Source organism: Acomys minous, assembly GCF_964271855.1.
Source record: "Acomys minous genome assembly, chromosome: 14".
NCBI lineage: Eukaryota > Metazoa > Chordata > Mammalia > Rodentia > Muridae > Acomys > Acomys minous.
Genome location: NC_140496.1, coordinates 63,303,124 through 63,325,248, shown reverse-complemented (window position 1 = coordinate 63,325,248; position 22,125 = coordinate 63,303,124). Strand labels below are relative to the sequence as shown.

The 22,125-nt window shown below is 40.2% G+C and overlaps 1 protein-coding gene across 4 annotated transcripts in view; it reads right to left on the bottom strand.

The window, feature by feature from the left end:
- Nucleotides 1–22,125, bottom strand: part of LOC311583524 (acidic mammalian chitinase) — an 80,888-nt gene that overhangs the window by 5,309 nt on the left and 53,454 nt on the right. Inside the window, exons 2-7 of one of the 4 annotated variants that reach the window (XM_084757206.1) lie at nt 13,782–13,874; nt 8,042–8,071; nt 7,591–7,657; nt 7,184–7,385; nt 2,062–2,118; nt 1,219–1,384 (exon numbers count right to left, since the gene is read on the bottom strand). In XM_084757206.1, coding sequence (XP_084613332.1) covers nt 1,219–1,384; nt 2,062–2,118; nt 7,184–7,385; nt 7,591–7,657; nt 8,042–8,053 — 504 coding nt within the window. In that variant the 5' untranslated portion in view covers nt 8,054–8,071; nt 13,782–13,874. Of the gene's footprint in view, nt 1–1,218; nt 1,385–2,061; nt 2,119–7,183; nt 7,386–7,590; nt 7,658–8,041; nt 8,072–9,285; nt 9,322–13,781; nt 13,875–22,125 lie in introns of those variants that run through there. The other 3 variants (XM_084757209.1, XM_084757207.1, XM_084757208.1) reach the window with 3 other exon arrangements.

Sequence of the window (22,125 nt, the reverse complement as noted above, 5' to 3'; positions counted from 1 at the left end):
CCACACCCCCTAGGTTAGCATTCATTCAAATCACTGTGATCACTCTAGGTATATCATAGTATAGTTAAAGCTAAAGTGGCCCATCCTCTTATTATTCTTGTCTCTATCAGCATCACTACAATAAAATTAGTCCTCAACATCAGAACAGTAGAAATCCTTTCTATTTCAAACCCAACTCTTACTGGTATCTATTATTTTTATTATATCTCTGTGTGTATTCTTTTCTTTCATTACTGTTAGGTCGTTATTGGGGCCTTGGTCAACTCTTGCTTAACTTGCTTCATTGAGTTCCCACTCTGTCCTGTCTCTGCACTCTTAGTTCATGCTTCATAGTAAATTCCAAAATATCCGTTTCAAAATATACAATTCTGGTCATATTTACCAGTGTATAAAAACGTTCAAAATATTTCCATTGTCCTTAGACAGGTTCAAAATTCTTTAACTTAATATAAAATGTACATGTAATCTAATTCTTACCACCTATTTGTCCTCACAGGTTTGAAACTCATTGCTCACTTGCTCCCACAACTCTTTCTTCTTTTGGCATCATTTCCGTCTGCACTGAGTTGGATATGACCGAGTTCTCTCAAGATTAAAATTCAGCATCACTTTACCTAGAAAGCTCCTTGTGACCTTGCCCAAGAGCAAAATTAGGTGACTCCTCATTTGCTTTTGATTCTGTAGAGCTTTATCACAGCATTTATCAAATTTTGTTATAGTTGGTGCTTATGCTTCAGGTACCCATCTCAGATGTGTGTTCTTCAAAGCCAAAATTCTTCCTTACCCTTGGTTTTAACCTATACCCAATACTGGCACAGAGCATAGATTATTCAATCACACCAGCCAGTTTTATGTAATGAGTCTTACAATTATTACAGGTATTTATGGCACTTATTAGCTGTCTGATGTCCAAATTACTCACATCCTTTCAGCACCTTAATTACTTATCTGTAAAATGAAGGTCATAATGCTCAAGGGGACCTAAGTTGTTGAATAACTGTCAAGAGGATATGAATTGTGGTTCTGAAAACAGCATGTAGTGCAACGTCCAGCATATAACTCGTTCAAAGAATACATGATATCTAAGGAACCTTACTATGCTAACATTCAATAATTCTAAAGTCATGTTTGGTTTTATTGTACAAGCACCCAGTTCTTCTTGGAAAAAAAATACACTTTGGATATTATAAGGCTAAGATCGCTTCCTGCTTTCCTCACCTTCACGAGGACAGTGAAGAGATGCTTGTCCTGAGGAGGGCTCCCACGAGAGCCCGGGTATTCCCAGTCCAGGTCCAGCCCGTCAAACCCATACTGACGCAGGAATGTGATGACTGAATTGATGAAGGTCTGGCGGTTCTGAGCAGTGGAGACCATGGCAGTGAAACTGAAGGAAAGCAAAAGGCAGGGTAAGGCCTTGATGCTCTGAGCACACTGGAATAAAAAAGTTTTCAGTTCAAATTCTGCCTCACAGTGACTGAGAGCATTAAAGCGTGTTCCAGGGTTGTCCTGGTCTCTTTGAAGTCATTACTCTTGCCAGCCATGACATCTCAGCATTCCCTTTATTTTGCTAGTCTTTCCAACTCCCGATATTTTTCCAAAATATCTTTGTTGTTTTGAATGCCTAACAAACTTAGTTCAGTTTCTGTCTTCAAATATGGCCCCCAGCTCATGTGTACTCAAGTAAGTCATGGATTCCTTTTCCATTCTCTGGAAGGCAGACAACAGATATACAGGACCCTCACCAGACCTTGTGCCCTGCATATCCTTTAAGAAGATGTCTTTTTGAAGCAGGCTGCTAAAGCTCAAAGGATGATATCCTGAAACATCCATCCAAATTTAGCCACATGAAAACCACAGTAGTCATTCTAAAAATCCTCTCACAAATATTGATGAACTGCCATGATAATTTAGCAAGTAAAAATATACATTTAATGGACATCCTTCATACACATCTGGAGTTTTGAAGTCTTAAAGGACATGGATTATTTTGGGCTATATTTCTTTTGTTGGCAAATGAATGAGAGAGAACTTTCTAGAGAGAACTTTCTAGAGAGAACTTACGGAGCAGTTCCAAAGTTCCAACCCCCAATTGCCAGGAGGGTTTTCAGATTGCTGTTCCTATAAAGCAAAAGACAGAGAAATTTTTAAATCCATAGGGCCTGCAATTTAAAATAATATTGCTGTTTATAGTGTTGTTGCCTGTTCAAGTTACTCTGGGTAGGATTGGTGTTGTGCTATATACTTGAGAGTTATTTGAGTTATTTTCTTCCACTACTAAAACATTCTATACAAAAGCTCTTTATATTACCACCAAAAATGAGGTCAGGCCACTCAGAAAAAAATCAGACTCATAGAACTGTTGGCTTTATTTGTGTGTGCTAGCAATATTTATATTACATGTAATTTAAAAGGCACAATTGGTTCATTGCCCTTTCCCTGATAAAATGCAAAATGTTTCTTAAACATAATTACTTTTTATCCTCTATAATAATTAATGCAAACTAATTGGTTTGTCATTACATGCATACCTAGGATGGTGGTTATGAAACGTCTATGAACGTCTAAGAATTATGTAAATAGGGTTGTGAGAGAGCATGAAAATTCTAGTTTTATTTTTATTTCTCCTGAGAGTCTGATAATACTACTTTATGACAGATGTTTTCAGCCTTCCTAATGTTGACTCTTTAATACAGTTCCTTATGTTTATGACTCCTAACCATAAAATTATTTTTGGTGATACTTTATAACTGTCATTTTCTACTGTTATGAATTGTAATGTAAACACCTGATATTTCCAATGGTCGTAGGGGACCCCTGTGAAAGGGCTGCTCAACCCCCAAAGGGTTCACAACCCACAGGTTGAGAACCTCTGCTTTAGGGTGAAGATTTGAGTTTTTATCTGGTGACCCATTAAATTTTGATACAAATAACCAATGGACACCATTAAACAAACACCTTTTCAAAGGGGTCAGTTTTCTATTGGGAATCATAACCTAAAATTTCCTAGTTGTGTTCATAACGATATCAATAGTAATAATAATAATCACTGCAAGTTTTCCTTGTCCTAGACAAGCATAAACTGAATGAATCTATGAATTCCAAGAAACTCTCACTTTGATTGTGTTCAGAAGAGAAAAACTCAAGGCAGTAGAGATGGCTGCATTGATAAGGGCACCTGTCATCAAGCACAACCCACACTCAATCACCAGAATTCAAATAACAGAAAGAAAGAACGAATTTCTTGCACGTCTCTGGCTTCCACATACATTCTGTGGTCTAAACATTCATACATGCATACACAGAAAATAATTGATCAATTAGTTGAATCTTTAGAAGAAGAAAACAGGAGCTCAATAGTTAGTAGCAATTTTTGTCACTGTAAAGGACCCAAGTTCAGTTCCTAGCACCCACATCAAGTAACTCACAACCCAACTACCTGTAATTCCAACTACAGGGGATATAATGTCTCTTCCTTGTCTCAGATTCACATGCATTAAGCTACATAGACACACACACATGCACATAATTAAAAATAAGATAAAATAGAATTTAAGGAAAAAAACAAGTCTAGCAAAACCCAGAAAACCCTCTGATTCCTGGCCTAAAACATGTCTAATTTATATTCACTATGCTCCTTGTTTCCTCTAATTAAGATGACTTGAAGTTTCCTGGATCATTACAAAAAGACAGCAATGGCCAGGCATGGTGGCGCACGCCTGTAATCCCAGTACCCGGGAGGTAGAGGCAGGCGTATCACTGTGAGTTCGAGGCCAGCCTGGTCTACAAAGTGAGTCTAGGACAGCCAAGGCTACACAGAGAAATCCTGTCTTGAAAAAACAAAGAAACAAACAGACAGCAGAAGAGAAAAAGCGACACATGCGCACACGCACACACGCCCGCACACACACATACTTGTATTGTGTGTATTTCTATAATATGTATAAATACACACACACACACACACACATATATATATATATATATATGCATATATATATATAAAATCATCACTGGCCATTTGAACTGAGGCTTCTGGAAAGGAAACATCACCCTCATGTTTCAGGGTTTAATAGAAATAATCTTGTCCACAAGCAGAACTCATTTGAACTCCTGTCTTCTACCATATCCAAGAACTAACTCAAAGTGTATTGATGCCCTGAATATAACACTCAGAACTATGCAACTGCTAGAATAAAAACGGGGAACATGAGGAGAGGTCCATTATACGCTCACTAGCAGTTATCTCTTTTGGCAGGGGAATATGCTTGCAAACATGGGTAGCAAATTCAGAATGGACAGTGGAGTTACATAAAATTTAAATTACTGCATAGCAAATAAATAAAGGAAATAGAGAAAGGATACAATGTGTGTGTCACAGTGCATGTAGCTGGGTGATACTGAGTGTTATCTTTCTCTTCTGGTAGCATGTAGAGAACTTTCCAGCATCATGGATGCTAGGTGGTAGGGGTGAAGCATCTAGTTGTGCACCAGCTCAATTTCTCCATCATATAAGTGCTGGTGTATTTAGAAATAGGCTCTTCCTTACCATCAGGTTGTGAAAAATACCCAACAGCCTTGGCAATAGCCTTTATCGAGGGGGTTGGTTAAAGGCCTCTTTGGCCAGTGATTTAACACAATGTAACCCGCTCTTGATGCTTCAAGTTTTATTTGGTGGCACAAGATTTTGCTTTGGGACTGGAACCCACAACAGCACCCAGAACCTCAGGTAAATGACCCACCCACAGACCACCTACATTCCCTCAGTGCCCACCCAGCCAACCCCCAACTGCCCTTCTTCACTTGTCACCATACTCCTAGACCCCAACTCTGCTGAAAACCCCCTACCATACTAGAAGCCATGCTAGGCACCAGAACCTCTCCCAGTTACAATACCCCACCGCCAAATCCAGATGAGACACCCTGCTATACCAAAGAACATTCCAGCCACCAAAATGGCAGGTAGTACATCCACCACAGCACTCTCCACACTCAGTGCCCATCCATCCTAGACCAAACCATGCTACCATTGACCATTACCATATGATGCTTTCGAAATCTGCTGAGAACTATCAGCTGGACCAGAGGCCTCCAGAACTCCAGCATTCAATGGGCGTAAAGACCCTCTACTCAACCACAGGCCACTCCAGACAAAAGACAAGAGAGGAAAAAGAAATCAAGGGGGAGACACCCATGAAACAAAGACAAGCTCAAGAAGCAGGCACCAGTGTAAGCCAAGGTGACATGTAACCATCAGAACACAGCTATCCTATTGCAGTAAGTCCAGAATATTCTAACACAGCTGAAGCACAAGAAAACAGCCATTAAACAAACTTTATGACGATGATAGAGATCCTTAAAGGAGAAATTAATAAATCTTTTAAAGAATGGATGAAAAGACAAAAAAAAAGTCTGGAAAAAATAAATCCCTTTTAAAAAGAAAAAAAGACCCAAAAACAGTTGAAAATGAATAAAGCAATTCAAATTCTGAAAATGAAAATAGAAGCAATAAAAAACACAAACTGAGGGAATCTTGAAGATGGAAAACCTAGGTAAGTGAGCAGGCACTACAGAATCAACATTGACAACAAAATACAGTAGATGGAAAGGAGAATCACAAGCATAGAAGATACAATAGAAAAAATGATATATAGGTCAAGAAATGTTAAACCTAAAAGTTTCTGGCACAAAGCATTCAGGAAATCGGCAACTCTATGAAAAAAATATCTAAAAATAATATGAATAGAAGGAGAAGATTCCCAGCTCAAAGGCTCAGAAAATATTTTCAACAAAATTATAGGAGAAAACTTTCCTAATGTAAAGAAAGAGATGCCTACAGCTGTACAAGAAGATCAAAGAACAACAATGAATTAGACGAGAAAAGAAAATTCTCACACTACATGATAATCAAAACACTAATGTATAGAACAAAGAAAGAATATTAAAAGCTGAAAAGGAAAAAGGCCAACTAACATACAAAGGCAGACCTATTAGAATTACACTGGCTATCTCAACAGAGACTCTAAAAGCCAGAAAGGCCTGAGTCTTGCAGATTCTAAGAGACCAAAGATGCCATCCAAGCCTATTGTACTCAGCAAAATTTCAACCACCATAGATGGAGAAAACAAGATATTCTGTGACAAAACAAAATTTAAACAATATCAATCCAATTATTCCAGCCCTACGGAAGATACTTAATGGAAAACTCGAAACTAAGGAGTTAGCTACATGCAAGAAAGCACAAGAAATAAATAATTTCACACCAGCAAATCCAAAAGAAGGGACACATACACACAAACACTCACAGTACCACCATAAGCATCAAAATAACAGGAATTAACAATCATTGGTCATTAATATCTCTCAACATCAATGGATTCAATTTATCAATAAAAAGAGAAAGACTATGAGAAATTCTGAATCATACAAGAAATATCTCAATGACACAAAGATTAGACATTACCTCAGAGTAAAAGGCTGTTCAATTACAGGTAAATGGCTACAATTCATAGGCCCAGAGAGATTACATAAAAAGAAGGGTTCTAGGGTAGGTGCAGAGATCTTTCTGGCAGCAAGCCATAAATCAAACAGGTAATAATCACAGAAGAGAGGGTAGAAAGACTGTCGGAAACAGAGACGTTGGACTACAGGGAAAATGTTTACACGCACAACAGAGAAGTTACACGTACGGATTCCCAGCAGTTGCAACAGCACACACACCATGTCCATAACCTCGAGCCAGATAAAATATAAGCATGGAGGGGCAAGGTGGTCAAAATATCCTATTCCTATCTGAAGCCACTAATACCCGTTGATAGCCTCCGGGAGAGTCGGTTTTCGTTAAGGATGCGACTCCGAGTAGGTAAACCATACTCCAGTGGATGCCCACATATTCAAGAATATATGGACAGAACAAATTAGACTCAATGGCTTTAAAACAAAAACAAGGACACTACGTTGCATAGGTAAAGAAAGAGGTAGCATCTGGGAGGGTTTGGTAAGGGACTGATACGATTTAAATCCATTACACAACTTCTTCAAATTAATTTTCAAATAATTAATAAATATATAAATAAACAGCGTGGACTTGTTACTGCAAGTGTTATGAGTAACATCTTCAGAAGCGCTAGTGGTGGCCACCACTGGTCCAAAAAATACAACCTAAATTGTTACCCTCTCCTTTTACCTGTTTTTCAAGCCATTGAAAGCTTGGTAGAGAGTAACATCGTTCCATTCTATGGTGGTGATCTCATTGTTCCGCATCCCAGCAAAGGCGTAGATCAGGTGAGTACACAGGCAGGGGTTGATGTCATCAGGCTTGAAACTCCCCAAGCCTGGCCGATACTGGGCCCAGTTGGTGAAGTAGCATATCAGATTGTAGGCAGACCCTGTGGTGATCAGGAATAAGAGTGATGATCTGGGTGTATTTAGTCGCTGGGCTGTGGGAACAGTCTGAGCTCTGCTTCTGTTCCCCTCTCTGTCTCAGAGGCCTGATCTGGGAGTACTCTGACAGATAAGTCAAGAGATGGTACAAGTATACGTGGGGGGGAACTTGGGAAAGCTTAGACTCCTTCTAAGAAAAAAATTACTCACAGTTCATGAAGCTCAGTGGACCCATGAAGCCCAGTAGATGAGAACTTAAAATTCTTAGGTGATCAAGCTATAAAGAATAACAGCTGAGCTAAAGTCTATGCCCTCACGACACAAATCCCCCCTCTCTCTCCCTTTGTTTCTAATGTGTTTTATTTCCTGAGACATTTTCTAAATAGAGTAATGCTGGGATGTGTTTTTAATTAATTCTATTAAGACAACAGCATTATATAAATTCAAATAATTGAATTTCATGGCAAGCAATTGTTTTGTCAGCAGTGAAACTTGGAATCAGTAGCCGGGCACACTGGCACATGCCTGTAAACCCAGCACTCATGGAGGCAAAGGCAGGTGGGTCGCTGTGAATCTACAAAGCAAGTTCAGACAAGGCTACACAGATAAACCCTGTCTTGAAAAAAAGAACAAAATAAAAATCATGAAATAGGTGACTTACCCAGCTGAGCATTCAGCAGAAGGGCCAGACCTACAAAGAGAAAAGCATATTTATTCTGAAACAGCTGCCTAAATCCTCTAGGATATAACTGTAAAGCCTTCTGGTTTATCAAGTTTACCATGTATTGTGTCAGCCCAAGTGAAACTTTGCAGTTGTATAAAGGGATGGTCTTTCCATCAAACATTCTTTGATCTACACTTTACCAATTAGTCAAAAATTGTCCTTATCCTTTAATACAATTCTGTGTCATTTTTGTAAGTGAGAAGTCTACTATCTATGAAGCAAGGCTGACTGAAATTGCTCCTATTTCGTAGCACTCAGTGACCACACAATCAGATATGCCTCCCTTCCCAGAGCTGATGTGAGTTCAGTACTTCAACAGATAAGCCATCCTCGGAAACCGAGTCAAGCTACAGGAATATGTTGGTAGAATCTTCAGAGAAGGGTTGCTAGAGAAGGGTATGTCTCTAGATGTTTCTCCATGGCTTCAGCTGAGCACTTTCTTTTAGGCATTATCTCACTCTATAGCTCAGGCTGGTCTTGACCTAGGGAACCTCCTGTCTATACCACTTGAATCCTGCAACCATAGGCTTGGAACACCATCAAGAGAACTCAGTCACATACCTCTGCTTCTTTTATATATTGAGCTTTGGGATCCCTTTTTGCAAAGGTTTTGAGGCACAACAAAGTTTCTAAATCACAAATTTAGAGCAGCTTGTAAGTCTTACTTAAATGTGAGTTGGCCATTAAAAAAAAAACACTCAATCAACCATCTGAATGTTTAAGAGCGACAGTTTTGTCATCATAGTCTCAGTAGGACTATGGAGTATGCATAAGAAATAATCCTACAGAAAGCAGAGCAAAGAAGAGCTGCAAATCTCTGTGCAGATTCCTATTTCTTTCATCTATACAAGAGCCACTTCCAGGATACAGAGAAGTAAATAAACATAATATCAGTTTAAGGCAGGTGGTGCAGGAAGATAAATGGATAAAATGAAGGACTAGACAGGACAGAAAAGAGTAACATGAGCGTCAAAAGACAATGAGACAGACTTTTAGGGCTGTGACAGTGACTGGAGCTTAGAGCAAAGAAAGACTGATCGTATGAGGAAAGAATATGTGCTGTGAGAAGAAGGAAATGAAAAGTATAGAGGTGTAGCGTGCTGGCTGCTTCATGCTTGTGAGATCCCCAGAGAGAAGGACGTTAGGCAAGGCTAACGCTCTGCCTCTAACGACAGACTCACCTGCAACGAGAATGACCTTGGCCATGGTGCCTTCAACACAGCCCCGGCAAAGCCTCACATGGCTTTTTATACCATCTGAGTGCGTACTTATCACAAGGCTTTCTAAGTGGACGGTGTTTAACCAAGAACCAAGATGTGACTAACCATTAAATTCACAGGACTCCCCCTCCCCCCCCCCCACAGATTTGGCTGCTTAGATCTCTCACCTCTGTCATCACCTTCCCCACCCTGTATGGACCGCGTGTCTCCTTTGAAGGAGCATGTAGACCATTAGAATTGACCTTTAAACTTAATAGCTTTTTTGGCAGCTCCCATTGTGGACAAACACCTGTTCATATACTGAAGTTAGGTTTCATTTTGTGGACATTTTGTGCCTGGAATAAAAGAATATTCTTATTGGAAAGTAAACACTAAGAGCCCTTGGAAATTATTAGCTGTTTTGAAGCCACTTTCTTTCATGGAACTTTCACAGGCAACATGCATAATCAGTGCCTAAAGAATTTTTCCTCTTTGAGGGATGCTTCCTAAACATCCTGCCTATACCTGGTCTTAAGAGTGATTTCATGCTATAATTATAGGGTACTTGCGGAGACTGAAACATCAACCAAGGACCATGCATAAACTGGAACTAGGCTCCCTACAAACATGTATCCGATGGGCATCTCAGGCTTTGTGGATCCTCTAGGAAGAGGATTGGGCCCTTTCTCTGACATGGAATCTGTTGCCAGCTTTTTTATCACTTCCCTCTTGCGGAAGTGCCTTGCCAGGCCACAGGGTAAGAGGACACACTTAGTCCTGATGCAACTTGATATATTGGGGTGGATTGGAAGTGGGGCTCCCCTTTTCTGAGGAATAGGAGAGGGGAGAAAGGAAAGGAGAGTGGGACAGAGAGGTGAGGAGGGATGGGGCTATGACCAGAATGTAAAGTGAATTAATCAACTAATTAGTTAATTAATTTTAAAAAAGAATTTATGAATGGGAAATTATTCTGATTTACCATTCTTTCTAGTAAACTTCTACTTTAGCCAAAATGTTTTTCTGGTTATAAACATAAATTTTAGAAAGCAATTTGACACCATTTCCATTTTGCAAAACAATAGAACAGATTCTCCAAACTCTTGATTGTCACAGACATGGGGATAAGTCATAAAGGCTATGCTTGACAAAATTCCAGAGACCTCTGACTGTACAGCATGATCACTAGACATCCAGAGCAGCTGTTGAGGTTTCGCTTGACAAAGTTCCAAAGATCTCCAGCTGATTACCACTGCCCCTAAATATGGTCCAGGTGTAATGTTGTTTAGAAATCTGCTATCTCTCCTAAAACTGTTTTTTCTCTTTGTTTCTCAGCCCTTAGGAAATTCATACAGGAAAAAAATTTTCCCACAGAGAATGTTGAAAGAAGACATCTTGCCAAAGGCTTGAAACAATGATAAAGTGTTTTTGCTCTAACTGTGAGCACCCAGGCAGAGTCTGCATGAAAGAAAGTTAAGACCTGCACATAACAGTACCTGGCTAGATACTGTTACCTGTAGAAATGTTTCCTTATAATTTTCTTTGAGAGGACTAGAAGGTGGGCTTGGAATATCATGCTTTACAGATATTTTACAATAGAAGAACCCTTGGCAAGTTAGCCTAGGCTTGGATAGCACAAATGTTGGTTTGGGACTGAAAGTAGGTCAAGTTTTTTCTTTAGGGAACATTTAGCTCAAGCTATGTTCCTATGACCATCTTGTCATCTTTAGCCCGGGGAAATTTATGATCAAACTTTCCTCCACATTGTTTAAAAGATAACAAAGCAGGTTATGCTGACTGTGGTTTGGAAATTGATTAATTTTTTTGTTGTTGTTGGTTGCTTTGTTGTAGGTTACAGAACTTTTTGTGTTTCCTTGTTACTCTGCTGATTTCTGATTGCCCTAGTAATTGTAACGATGAAAAAATTATGATGTAATGTGTAACAAAAAATTTGAACTTCATTTCAATAAAATCCTGGGGTTGGCCCAAGGACAGAGGGAAAGCAAGTAACAGACTTGACAGAGAGAGAGAGAAAGAGAGAGAGAGAGAGAGACAGAGAGACAGAGAGAGAGAGAGAGATGGAGAACAACAAGAGGGACGGATAGATGGGGAATGGCAAGAGAGATAAGTAGACGGGTAATAGCAAGCAAGAAAAAATTGAAAAGATGAGCAACAGCACACTAGGAGATATTCGGACAGACAGCAAGTGAGATAGAGGCAGAGACAGATAGAAATTTTCTCCTGGGCTTGAAGACCTTCAACTTGTATTGTGTATGCCTGAGTCTCTGAGTATTTTTTTTCCCTCTGTTTCTCAATCTCTCCTCAACAACTGGTTCCTTTAGATAGTTGTTCAACCAATGGTTGGTTTTCCTTAACCATCCTTTCACTATCTGCTCAATTCTCCCTACTGCAGATCCACCTGTCTTCTCTCCTCTTTCAGGTTCCTACAGCTGGTCTTGGGGAGCAGCACTTGATTAGATTTAAAGTGCCAGACATAAACTCCCTCCTGTAGAACAAACCTCAAATCCAAGCACAAAGTTATTGGTTAGTCTCGTAACTGTCACTTCACTACTGTACCAGCAGTGGCAGGCACTACTGTAGCCGGCAGAACGTTGTTACAGTACACATCCTCTACAGCCTTGTACAGTGATTGGCTTTTCTTCACCAGCAGCCTGTGCAGCACAGTATGAAAGCTGGAAGCTTCCAGCTTCATTCCAAGTTGATTTCTCTGTGGCCTCCAAAGGTTGCAGTTTCTTCAGCTATAGGGTTTAACAATCTGGTTCCAATGGGTAACCAAGAGAAACAGTAATAGCCTGAATTGTTAGGGAGTACAACAGCTGAAGCAAAGGAGTGGGGATGAGCTAGAAAAAAAGCTTAGAGGAGTCAGCAGAGTCCCCAAGAAATGGTAGATAGAGGGTCACCTTGTTCTTTTTCAAGATCATGATTTAATTTTTCATTAATTTCCAAAGTTCAGAATGAGAAACTACCTATAGTCAGTAACTGGTGAGTTTGAAGCTGAATAGACTTCTAGGCATGGGCCATATTGTACACATTCCTAATAAAGACAGAAAATGATAAATACATCTGTTGTATTTCCACTTGCCCTCTGATAAAGAGAACTCATACTGTTAATGCTTATATTAAATACCAGTTTAGTGCCTTGTATCATTAAATATCCATTGTGAGAGCCAGAGATCTACAAAATGTGTACATGTATATACGGAGGTGGACATTGTATTGTGCATAGAGTTATTTTAACAGTTTTTAGGAATAAATTCTGGGCAGCGAAAATAAAATCAGAGCCATAGGCCCAGCATGTGGGGAAAGTCCTACCCATAGGGAAAGGCAACAGGAAGGCAGAAGCTTATTGTGACATGCGGGCAGAAAATTTGGGTTTTCATAAATCCTCACGAGGCAAGAGAAAATCAAGATAAGAGACGAAGTTAACATGTCCGGTGTTGGCTAGTACCAGGGATCACCAAAGAAGCCTCTTTAGCTTTTCGTTTTCATTTTTGAGAATATAATTAAAACCTTTCTCCTTTCCCCCTCCCATACACACCTCCCAACTCTCCTCAAATTCATGCCTCTTTTTTTCCTTGTTATCACATGGATGGATGGATGGATGGATGGATGGATGGATGGATGGATGGATACACATATACATTCCCGAATAAAACCTGTTGAGACCATATAACATTACTTGTACGCATGCCAAGACCATGTAACGTTACTGTATGTTTTCAGGGCTGGCTGCTTGGTGCTGAACAACCAATTTGTGTGCTCTTCCCTGGTAGGGCCATCTTTCCTTCCACTAGCTTTACTCATCGTTCTTTGTATACTGTTGGGTCCCCATGGGTTTTTCTCTGTCCATGTGGCATCTTTGTTGATACTGTCCGTGTTCAGCTCACATTTGGACAATCACACTGGTGAGACAGTATGGATGTGGCTCCTAGGCAATCATGCTGATGATATTTTATGGACATGGCTTCTGACATGGCAAACAGATACAATCTCACAGAAAATTCCCTGGTCCTCTGGCTCTTCTGCAATGTCCCCTGAGCCTTAGGTGCAGGATTGCTTTGTAGATGTATCCACTGGGACTGGGTTCCACAAGGCCACGTTTTGACTGGTTGTGGTTTTCTGTAGTGGTCTGCATCTGTTGCAAAGACTATCTTTTCTTGAATTACTGCAGGTCTGTAGTTAAAAACGGAACATGGACTCTATTTGACCCTGAAGGTCTGGGCTATTTTTCTTGGAGGGAATTCTGTGCACATACGAGTAGATAGGTGACAAAAAGCTTTATTTCTACTGTACCCTATAGATATCAGTTGCCATATTTTGTCATTTTCCTTATTTAGCACCAAAATTCATGCTTGATAAGTCTCTATATGTAGTAATATATTCCATCCATATGCCAATTAGACTCAACATAAAGATGACTCATCAGAGTATAGAGTTCCTCATGGGTTGCCCCCATGTACCTTCCTTGCTCCCTCCATGGCCTTATCCAGCATTAGCCTCCTTTTCATCCTCAGTCAGGAAGATAATGATCAGGGTCCGAGTATCCGCACAGCCTGGAAGACAAGTGGCAAAAACAGAGGCAATCAAACCAGCGACTCTCGTGGAAATCCTCCTGATACTACAGTCCTACATGTTTCCAGTTCAGGAGAGAAGGGATATAGACCCAGTAGGGTCCTAACAGCTGTCACTCATCATTCTCTGCACAAAGGGGAAGTCGTCTCAGTGGCTAGTGCCCACAGTAGTGGGCTGATCAGTACCCCATCAAAAGCAATAACCTGCTGGATTCAAGAGGGAGACATCATTCCAGATCTTTCCCCACTCTTCTCACCCTCTTCAGCCTCTCCTAGACCCTGGGGCGATGATCCCTGTGACAAATGTGCTGGGGCTGTGGGTCTCATCCACCAGCGTGATAGCATCTGCTCCGCCCTCTCATTCCTCTTGATTCCAGCTTTAAGAAACAATTTTTGGCTTTTCACTTGTACCATCCAGTCATGACTGACACCGCCATGGAAACCTCAAGATAAGGAATCTTTACCTGTTACCGGTGTTCCAAGTCTAGACTCAATATTTCCAGGTTCTTGATGTCAAAGAATGAAATGAGAAGCCTACATAGATTCCAAAGTAGTGAGAGAACTTTATTCAAGAGCAAATCAATAGAGCAGAGAGGGATTCATTGTCAAGACTGACAGCAGACAATCAGAATGAAGACTCTCAGAGGCCCTGATAATTGTTTGAGACTACTTTTTATAAAGTTCAAGAGAGTGTGAGCCTGGTTGCTAATAGGCCTAGCTTTGGTGGTTCTGTATTTTGAGTGACAGATAGCTATGTTTTTCACATAATACATCTGATTTTAATCCTATACATGCCCAATGTACATACGCATGTGGTGGTATATAGAGGAGTTTCCTTAAAAACTGACTTTGAGGATGGAGTTTGGCTTATTGTAAATTTACCCAAAACCAGTTCAGCTTTGCCTTCCATACTCTGATGTTCTGGGAATACATTTGAATAGAAACTGTCCAAGTTTAATGATCACTAGGTGAAGAGAAATATACTCATTGTTCAGAGTGGAATACGCTAATACTATAAGGCAGGAAGGAGTTCTGTTTCTAAACGGTTGCTGGATACATGGTTTAGAACGGGATATATGTGGACAGAATGTGCACATAAGTGTATCAGGAGCAAAAGCTCATTATCGTTCAAAGGGTTGTGTGTGTGTGTGTGTGTCTGTGTCTGTGTCTGTGTGTGTGTGTGTCTGTGTGTGTGTGATGCCTAACCTAAGTCAAGTCCTAGGTTGCTAGGTTTTTTGTTATACTTGCTTACTTCACACCATTTTTCTGACCCTGTGAAGAACAATTCAAGTCAAGAAACTGATATAATTTAAAGGCTTACTCAATGGTCACCTTTCCCCTGAACTCAATTAATGTTTTGTTCACTAATCACCAGTATTATCTCATCTATTGGAGACATCCATCAGTCAATTAATTAACACTACGGAATACATGGTGTGGCATAGGTATATCCTACAATGTTTGCTGTAAAGTATAACATCTGACTGAAAGCCCAGAAGGAAGCAATTTCTTCTTCCTTCCTTTTTATTTTTTTCAATAAAAATTAATAAGTAGATGTACACCTTGAGGATTGAAGGTAGAAATGGCTGATTATTTTTATATAAAACTTTAGGTTCATCTTCAACCCCTATCAGGGTATAATATGAGGTCACCTATATCACAGAAGTAATGTGATTGATGAAGAATCTTGTGCGTTTTAATGTAAATTAAATTTCTCTGGTTTTCTGAAAAAGTTTATATTTGTGATTCTTTTAAGATTTCTATGAGATTATTTTTTAAGATAATTGATTTCTTCTTTGTAGTGGTCAATTGCAACCTAACAGTAAAGAGAACTGGTTGAGAAAATTACCTTGCTTGCTTACATTTTGTTAATCTATAACTAGATGCTTAGTTACAAATGGATATGGGTTTTTGGAAATTCTTTGTTTTCTTTACCTGAAATATGTAAAAATGTTTTTCATATAAAAGTATTAGGCAAACACATTATTTTTCCATAATCATTCACTAAAAAAAATGTAAATTCCTGATTGTTTTGTGGTTCTTCCTGCTGTATGTAGTTTATTTTATTTATGTGTAATAATATAAATGTATATGTTTAAAAAGAAATATTATAAAAATATTTTAAAACACTCAGAAAAATTAAAAGAAATAGAATCTAATCACATTGTAACTTTTATACTGCTCAGAGGGTTTTGCTGAGATATATAAACTGTGGGAGAATAAATAACATGCCAGGCTCTTTGGCTGACATTATTAAAGAAATTTTAGTCCCACTGAAGATAAAGCACATTTGTAAATAGTCTATAGCTATTTTTTTACAATGCCTATTAGTGTCTTGATTCTTTATAAACACTTTGTTTCGTGTTTTAAACTGTCATGCAATGTAGCATTTTTGTTTTACTTTAAAAATTTGCAAACTTGCCGGGCGTGGTGGCGCACGCCTTTAATCCCAGCACTCCGGAGGCAGAGGCAGGCAGATCGCTGTGAGTTCGAGGCCAGCCTGGTCTACAAAGTGAGTCCAGGATGGCCAAGGCTACACAGAGAAACCCTGTCTCAAAAAAAAAAAAATTGCAAACTTCAGCTACGGAACCTTCCTGTTCCTCATACCCAACAGGTGGTAGAAGTAGTTTCAAGTTTATAAGTAGGAATGACTAAAGCTTCCATCTTTATGGCCCTTTCCTCTGATTCCACACTTCATCCTTTTTACTCACCCATTTAAAAAAAAAGGTTTCAGTCTCTGTAAACTCCTATGGGCCCAGGTTAGTTTACTCTGTATGTCTTATTGTGGTGTTCTTTATCCCTCTGAATCCCTAAAACCTTCCTCCCACTCTTCCACAAAACTCCTAGGATTCAGCCTATTGTTTGGCTGTGGAACTCTGCATCTATTTCCATCAGCTGCTACATGAAGCCTCTCAGAAGGCAGGTTATGCTAGGTTCCTGTCTGCAAGCTCACAGAGTATCATTAATAGTGTTGGCTCTCTCCTATGGGGTGAGTCTCAAGTTGGGCCAGTCATTGGTTGGTCATTCCCTCAATTTCTGCTCCATCTTTATCTTTAAATTTCTTGTAAACAGGAAAAAGTTTGGGTCAAAGGTTTTAAGGGTGGGTTGTTGTCCCCCTCCCTCCACTGGCTACAGTCGGTGGAAACTTTAAGTTCCCCTGCTAGGAGTCTGGGGACTGGGACTAGCAGTGTAGGCACACCCAGGAACCTCCCCTGTCCCAGAGATGCTCCCCCACCTATTTTCTTCCCCTGGTCCTCCTCTCCCGCCATGCTCTCCCCACACCTGATCCCCAACCCTGTTACCCTCTTCTCCCCCTCTCCCAGGCAAGTCTCTCCTTTCTTCTACTTTAGATGTCTATTTTATTTCCTCTTTTGAGTGAGGGTCGGGGATCCCCCCCCCCTTGGGCACGCCTTGGCATCTTTAGACCTGTGGAAGGTAGCATGATTAACCTACTAGTGCCCATTTATAAGTGAATACATACCACACTTGTCTTTCTGGGTCTGGGTTATCTCACTCGGGATGATTTTTTTTTCTAGTTCCATGCATTTGCCGCAAATTTTCAAGATTTCCTTGTTTTTAATAGCTGAGTATTATTTCATTGTATAAATGTACCACATTTTTCCTATCCATTCTTTGGTTGAGGGACATCTAGGTTGTTTCCACTTTCTGGCTATTATGAATACAGCTGATATGGACATAGTTGAACAAGCATCCTTGTGGTATGGTGGAGCATCTTTTGGGTATATACCCAGGAGTGGTGTAGCTGAAGAGCTTGCAGGGGCTGGAATTAGACCTCCTACACATATGTGACAAATGTGCAGCATGGTCATCATGTGGATCTCCTAATAATGGGAGTATGTGTTGTCTATGACTCAGTACACTGCCTTTTGATCTCCTTCCTCTAGCCAGACTGCCTTATCTAGCCTCAGTGGGAGAGGATGCACTTAGTCCTGCTGTGACTTAAGGTGTCACGGTGGGCTGATACCCCTTTGAAAAGAAGGAGGGGGAAAGGAGGAGGGGACATGAGGTCAGGGGTGGGTGGGAAGGGGACAGGGAGCTAGTATCAGGCTGTAAAGTGATTAGTTTAAAAAAGGAGTTTTGTTTTCTTTTGGGGGTTGGTTTTTGTTTTGTGTTTTGTTTGTTTGTTTGTTTGTTTGTTTTGAGCCTTGGTAAAGGAAAGGAGACCATAAGCCAATGGCAGACCCACCAGGAAAGTAATTCTATCTGCACGGTTTATTCAAAATAATCTCAGATTCATTAGTTTGTATTTTAAGGTAAACAGAGGTTTTAAGAGAGAAAAGAGGTATTCAAGATAGAGAACATGGCTCACAGGACAGAAGCCAAAGAAGCAGATGAAGCACATGATATCTCCTCGTAGTCATGATCAAAGAAGAAACAGTGGAAGCAGTGACCTGCCTTTCTACAGGGATATGAGAACACGGCTTATTCTATGCTCTAAACAGGCTCAACAAGGACAAAGACACGAGTCTTTTTTTATCATGCATAGAGTCATTTAGGACAGATGACTTATACTAAAAGGACTAACATGTGATGATACCAAAAATGTGTGGGGAGACATTACTAGAGAGTCCAATTACAGTGAGAAACACCTCCCTTTATGAAGCAGTGAGAAGTCATTCAAACAAACCTCCAGCTACATGAAAATTTTGGCCACACACAGACGTGATTTATAAAGCAAAGAGGGGAGTTAGAGTAAACCTCCACAGTGACCATCTCTGAGAGCAGTGGTAGGTAAGGGAGCAGATGGCCCTGAGAAGAAAGGAGACTCTGGGGTCACAGAAATAGCACAATGGGTATGAGTCTGCATGATCAGTGAGTTATAGAAAACAGAGATAACAAAAGTACCAAAAAGAAGTGAGGGGATCTTAAGTGAACAGTATATTGAAGTTGTCCACAGAGATCTAAGTAGAAGGAAGAGATTATCTCAAGGGGAAACCCACAGAATGTCATCACCCATGAGAGTTACAGACTGAAGGTTGCATTATGCTGAATACTGAAGCCAACATTACTTGTGAAAGAATCATTAATAGGAGAAGAAGACTGAATAGACCCACTTCAGATATAGAGGTCAGAAGAGAGAAAAGGAAGATGAATAGGAAAATAATTGAAAGTAAGGAGGTAATAAATTTCTGGACAAAAAAAAGGATAGGATACATTTTCTTAAGGAGGGACCTTATTTTTACAATGAGTAAATAAATTACTTCAAAAAAATGAAGAAATGTGAAGTTAACTAATATTCTTGAATGATAAAGAGTTATAAAGAGTGAAAGAAGTGGTCAAGAAATTGCTTCACTACCAAATAATTATACATAAAACTATCAAATTCAGCCAGGTGATGACACATGGCTTGAATCTTAGCATCCAGGAAACAGAGGCAGGCAGATCTCTGGGCTTGAGGCCACCCTGATCTACAAAACAAGTTCCAGGACAGCCAAGGCTATACAGAAAAATTCTGTCTTGAAAAAAAAAAACTCTATCAAATCAATTACACATAAATCTTTAACATAATAGTCTACTCAATAATGGAACTTATGAGTTGTTTCTGGGCTTAAGGCCAATCTTTTCTTCCAATAAAGTGAAATCCAGAGAGCATTGTTCCCTGTCAATATTGAGTCTTCAAATAGCCTTGAACTTTCTGGTCACTTCCAAGATCAACATTTTAAAGCAATTAAATCAAAGGAGAATCTGATAAAGCACGTAAGAGGAGGCAGTGGCAGTGGACAGGACATTCTCCACAGTTGAGTGGAGAGTGGGAACTGACTTTCACATGAACTCTGGTGCTCCATATTTGACCATGTCCCCTTGATGGGGAGACCTGGTGGCACTCAGAGGAAGGATAGCAGGCTACCAAGAGGAGACTTGATACCCCATAAGCACATTCAGGGGGAGGAGGTCTCCCTCAGTCACAGTCATAGGGAAGGGGAGTAGGAGGAGAGCGGGAGGGATGGAGGAATGGGAGGATACAAGGGATGGGATAATTATTGAGATAAAATATGAATGAATTACTAAAAAAAAAGAGAGATAAGATGAGGCAGTGGGTACACAGGTATGCTTTGGGAGATCAGCTCTCCCTACTTGCTAATCAGGAAGCACCTCAACTCTGCCTGTGACCCATGTTCTCCCTCTTGATATATATATTTTTTTTTGCTCCTTAAAATTTTTGTTTACCTTCAAATACAAACTAAAGAATCTGAGGTCATTTCTTTTGAACAAGTATAAAGATTAACATTCCTTTCTTTGTAAGTCTACTATTTCCTTAAAGGCTCTCTTCCTTCACCAGGCCTCAACGACTTATAAATGAGAGTTAAAAGGAACATGTTCTTGGGACTGTGTGGACCTCAGGGGGTCTATAACCTGAAGATGATCGTCTCAAGAAAGAAACATGGGAAAAGTTACTGCTAAAACAATCATTGGTCCACAAAGGTTGCTCAGTCACAGAAGCTTCCTTCCAAGTCATTCATCCTCTGCCACCTTGAGGCCAGATCTTTGTGGTAACAGTGGTAAAGGTGTTAACTCCAGGGACAGACCACCAGGTTGCCTTGCTTTATTTCTCTGTGACTTGAAAACTTAGCACGACCCTCCGTAATTTGGCTTGAAACAAAGTACAATAACCATTTTCTTTTCCAGTTGGAAACTCTCTAAGCTGAGAGGATAGGGACCATTGAGCAAAAATCCAAATGCTGAAAACTGCAACGTGGGAGTATGCAAAATAAATATTATGCAAGCATGATGGCACATGGTGATTCTACAGTATTTGGAAGGTGGAAGCAATACCATCAGGGTTTTAAGGTCATCCTTAGCCACAAATTGAGATCAAGGACAACCCAGCCAACACAAGAAGCTGTCTCAAAAACAAACAAATAAACAATGGTAAAAGCATGAGGAGACACAGCCATGGTGACGTCTCTGTGAAAGTGTGGTCTATTCAGTCAATAAGATGGTCCCTCTTACTGTCTCTGGAAAACAACCCTGAGAGGTGACAGAAGAGATACGTTCATCCCGGCTCACAACCAGCTGGCCTAGATTAGCTATGTGGCACATCCCAAGTAATGTGGAGACTTTTGGCTCCAGAAAAAATAGTTCATTTCTTCCTGGGGGAAATGTCTTAGCTACCAGTGCCAAATAGCCACATGTAACCTTCCCTTCCACGTCTGTTTCCAAATGAATAAAATGAGTGAAGTGACAGTCACTATTCATCCAGTTTGGCTGAAGATTAACGAATGAATGAATATCAGTTCCTCAGAACAATAGCTAGAAGCTGTATGCTAACAGTGAACCAGTGAAGGTTATTGCTAGGACACGATGCTTGAGCACATCAAAGTCACAGTCTACCAGCTTCAACCTTTTATTTCAGCTGCAGGGAATAGCTTCTACAGTAATTTACTTGCCTCCTAAATCTTAGATATATCTAAGCAGACTTTTCTCACTGAAGTACCTACTCAAACTAACGACATTGCAGCAAACATCATTCCTGTGTCAGTCATGGCGTGTTACCGAGAAAGTTCTCTGGAAATCTGTAGTTTGTAACTAGTACTCACTAGTGAGGAATATGACCGTTTATTCTCCTTCTTCTGATAGCATGCCATGCCTACCAGCCATTAGACCACACGCTGACTAGGCATGAGCCCCTCGATTCTGATTACTTCAATCCCTGCCTGCGCTCTCACTTGGTCAGTGCCTTTGCCAGCATTCAGAACAAGATACTGACCAGCTTGTGAAATGATGTGACTCTCTACAAAGCATTGTTGGCTATAGAAATAACAAGTAACAGAAGAAACAAAGTTTGAAGCCTTCTTTTATATTTTTTACTAAATAAGTTATTTCATCCTGATCACAGTTTTTCCTCCCTCCACTCCCTCCAGTCCCTTGAACTCACCTCAACTTCCCCGCCCCCATCTACCCTTCCTCTCCTTCTCCTCAAAAGAAGAGGAAGACTTCCATGGATATCAAGCAGCCTTGCCATATCAAGTTGCAGTAGGACTAGGTGCATCTTCTCCTACTGAGGCTGGACGAGGCATCCCTTGTCTAGGGGAAAGGGATCCAAAGGCAGGCAACATAGTCAGAGACAACACCTGCTCCTGATTTAGGAGTGCCATGTGAAGACCCAGCTGCATAACTGTTATGTATGCACAGAAGGGCTATGTCCATCCCATGCATGCTCTCTGATTGGCAGTTCAGTCTCTATGAAGAACCGTGGGACCAGGATAGTTGA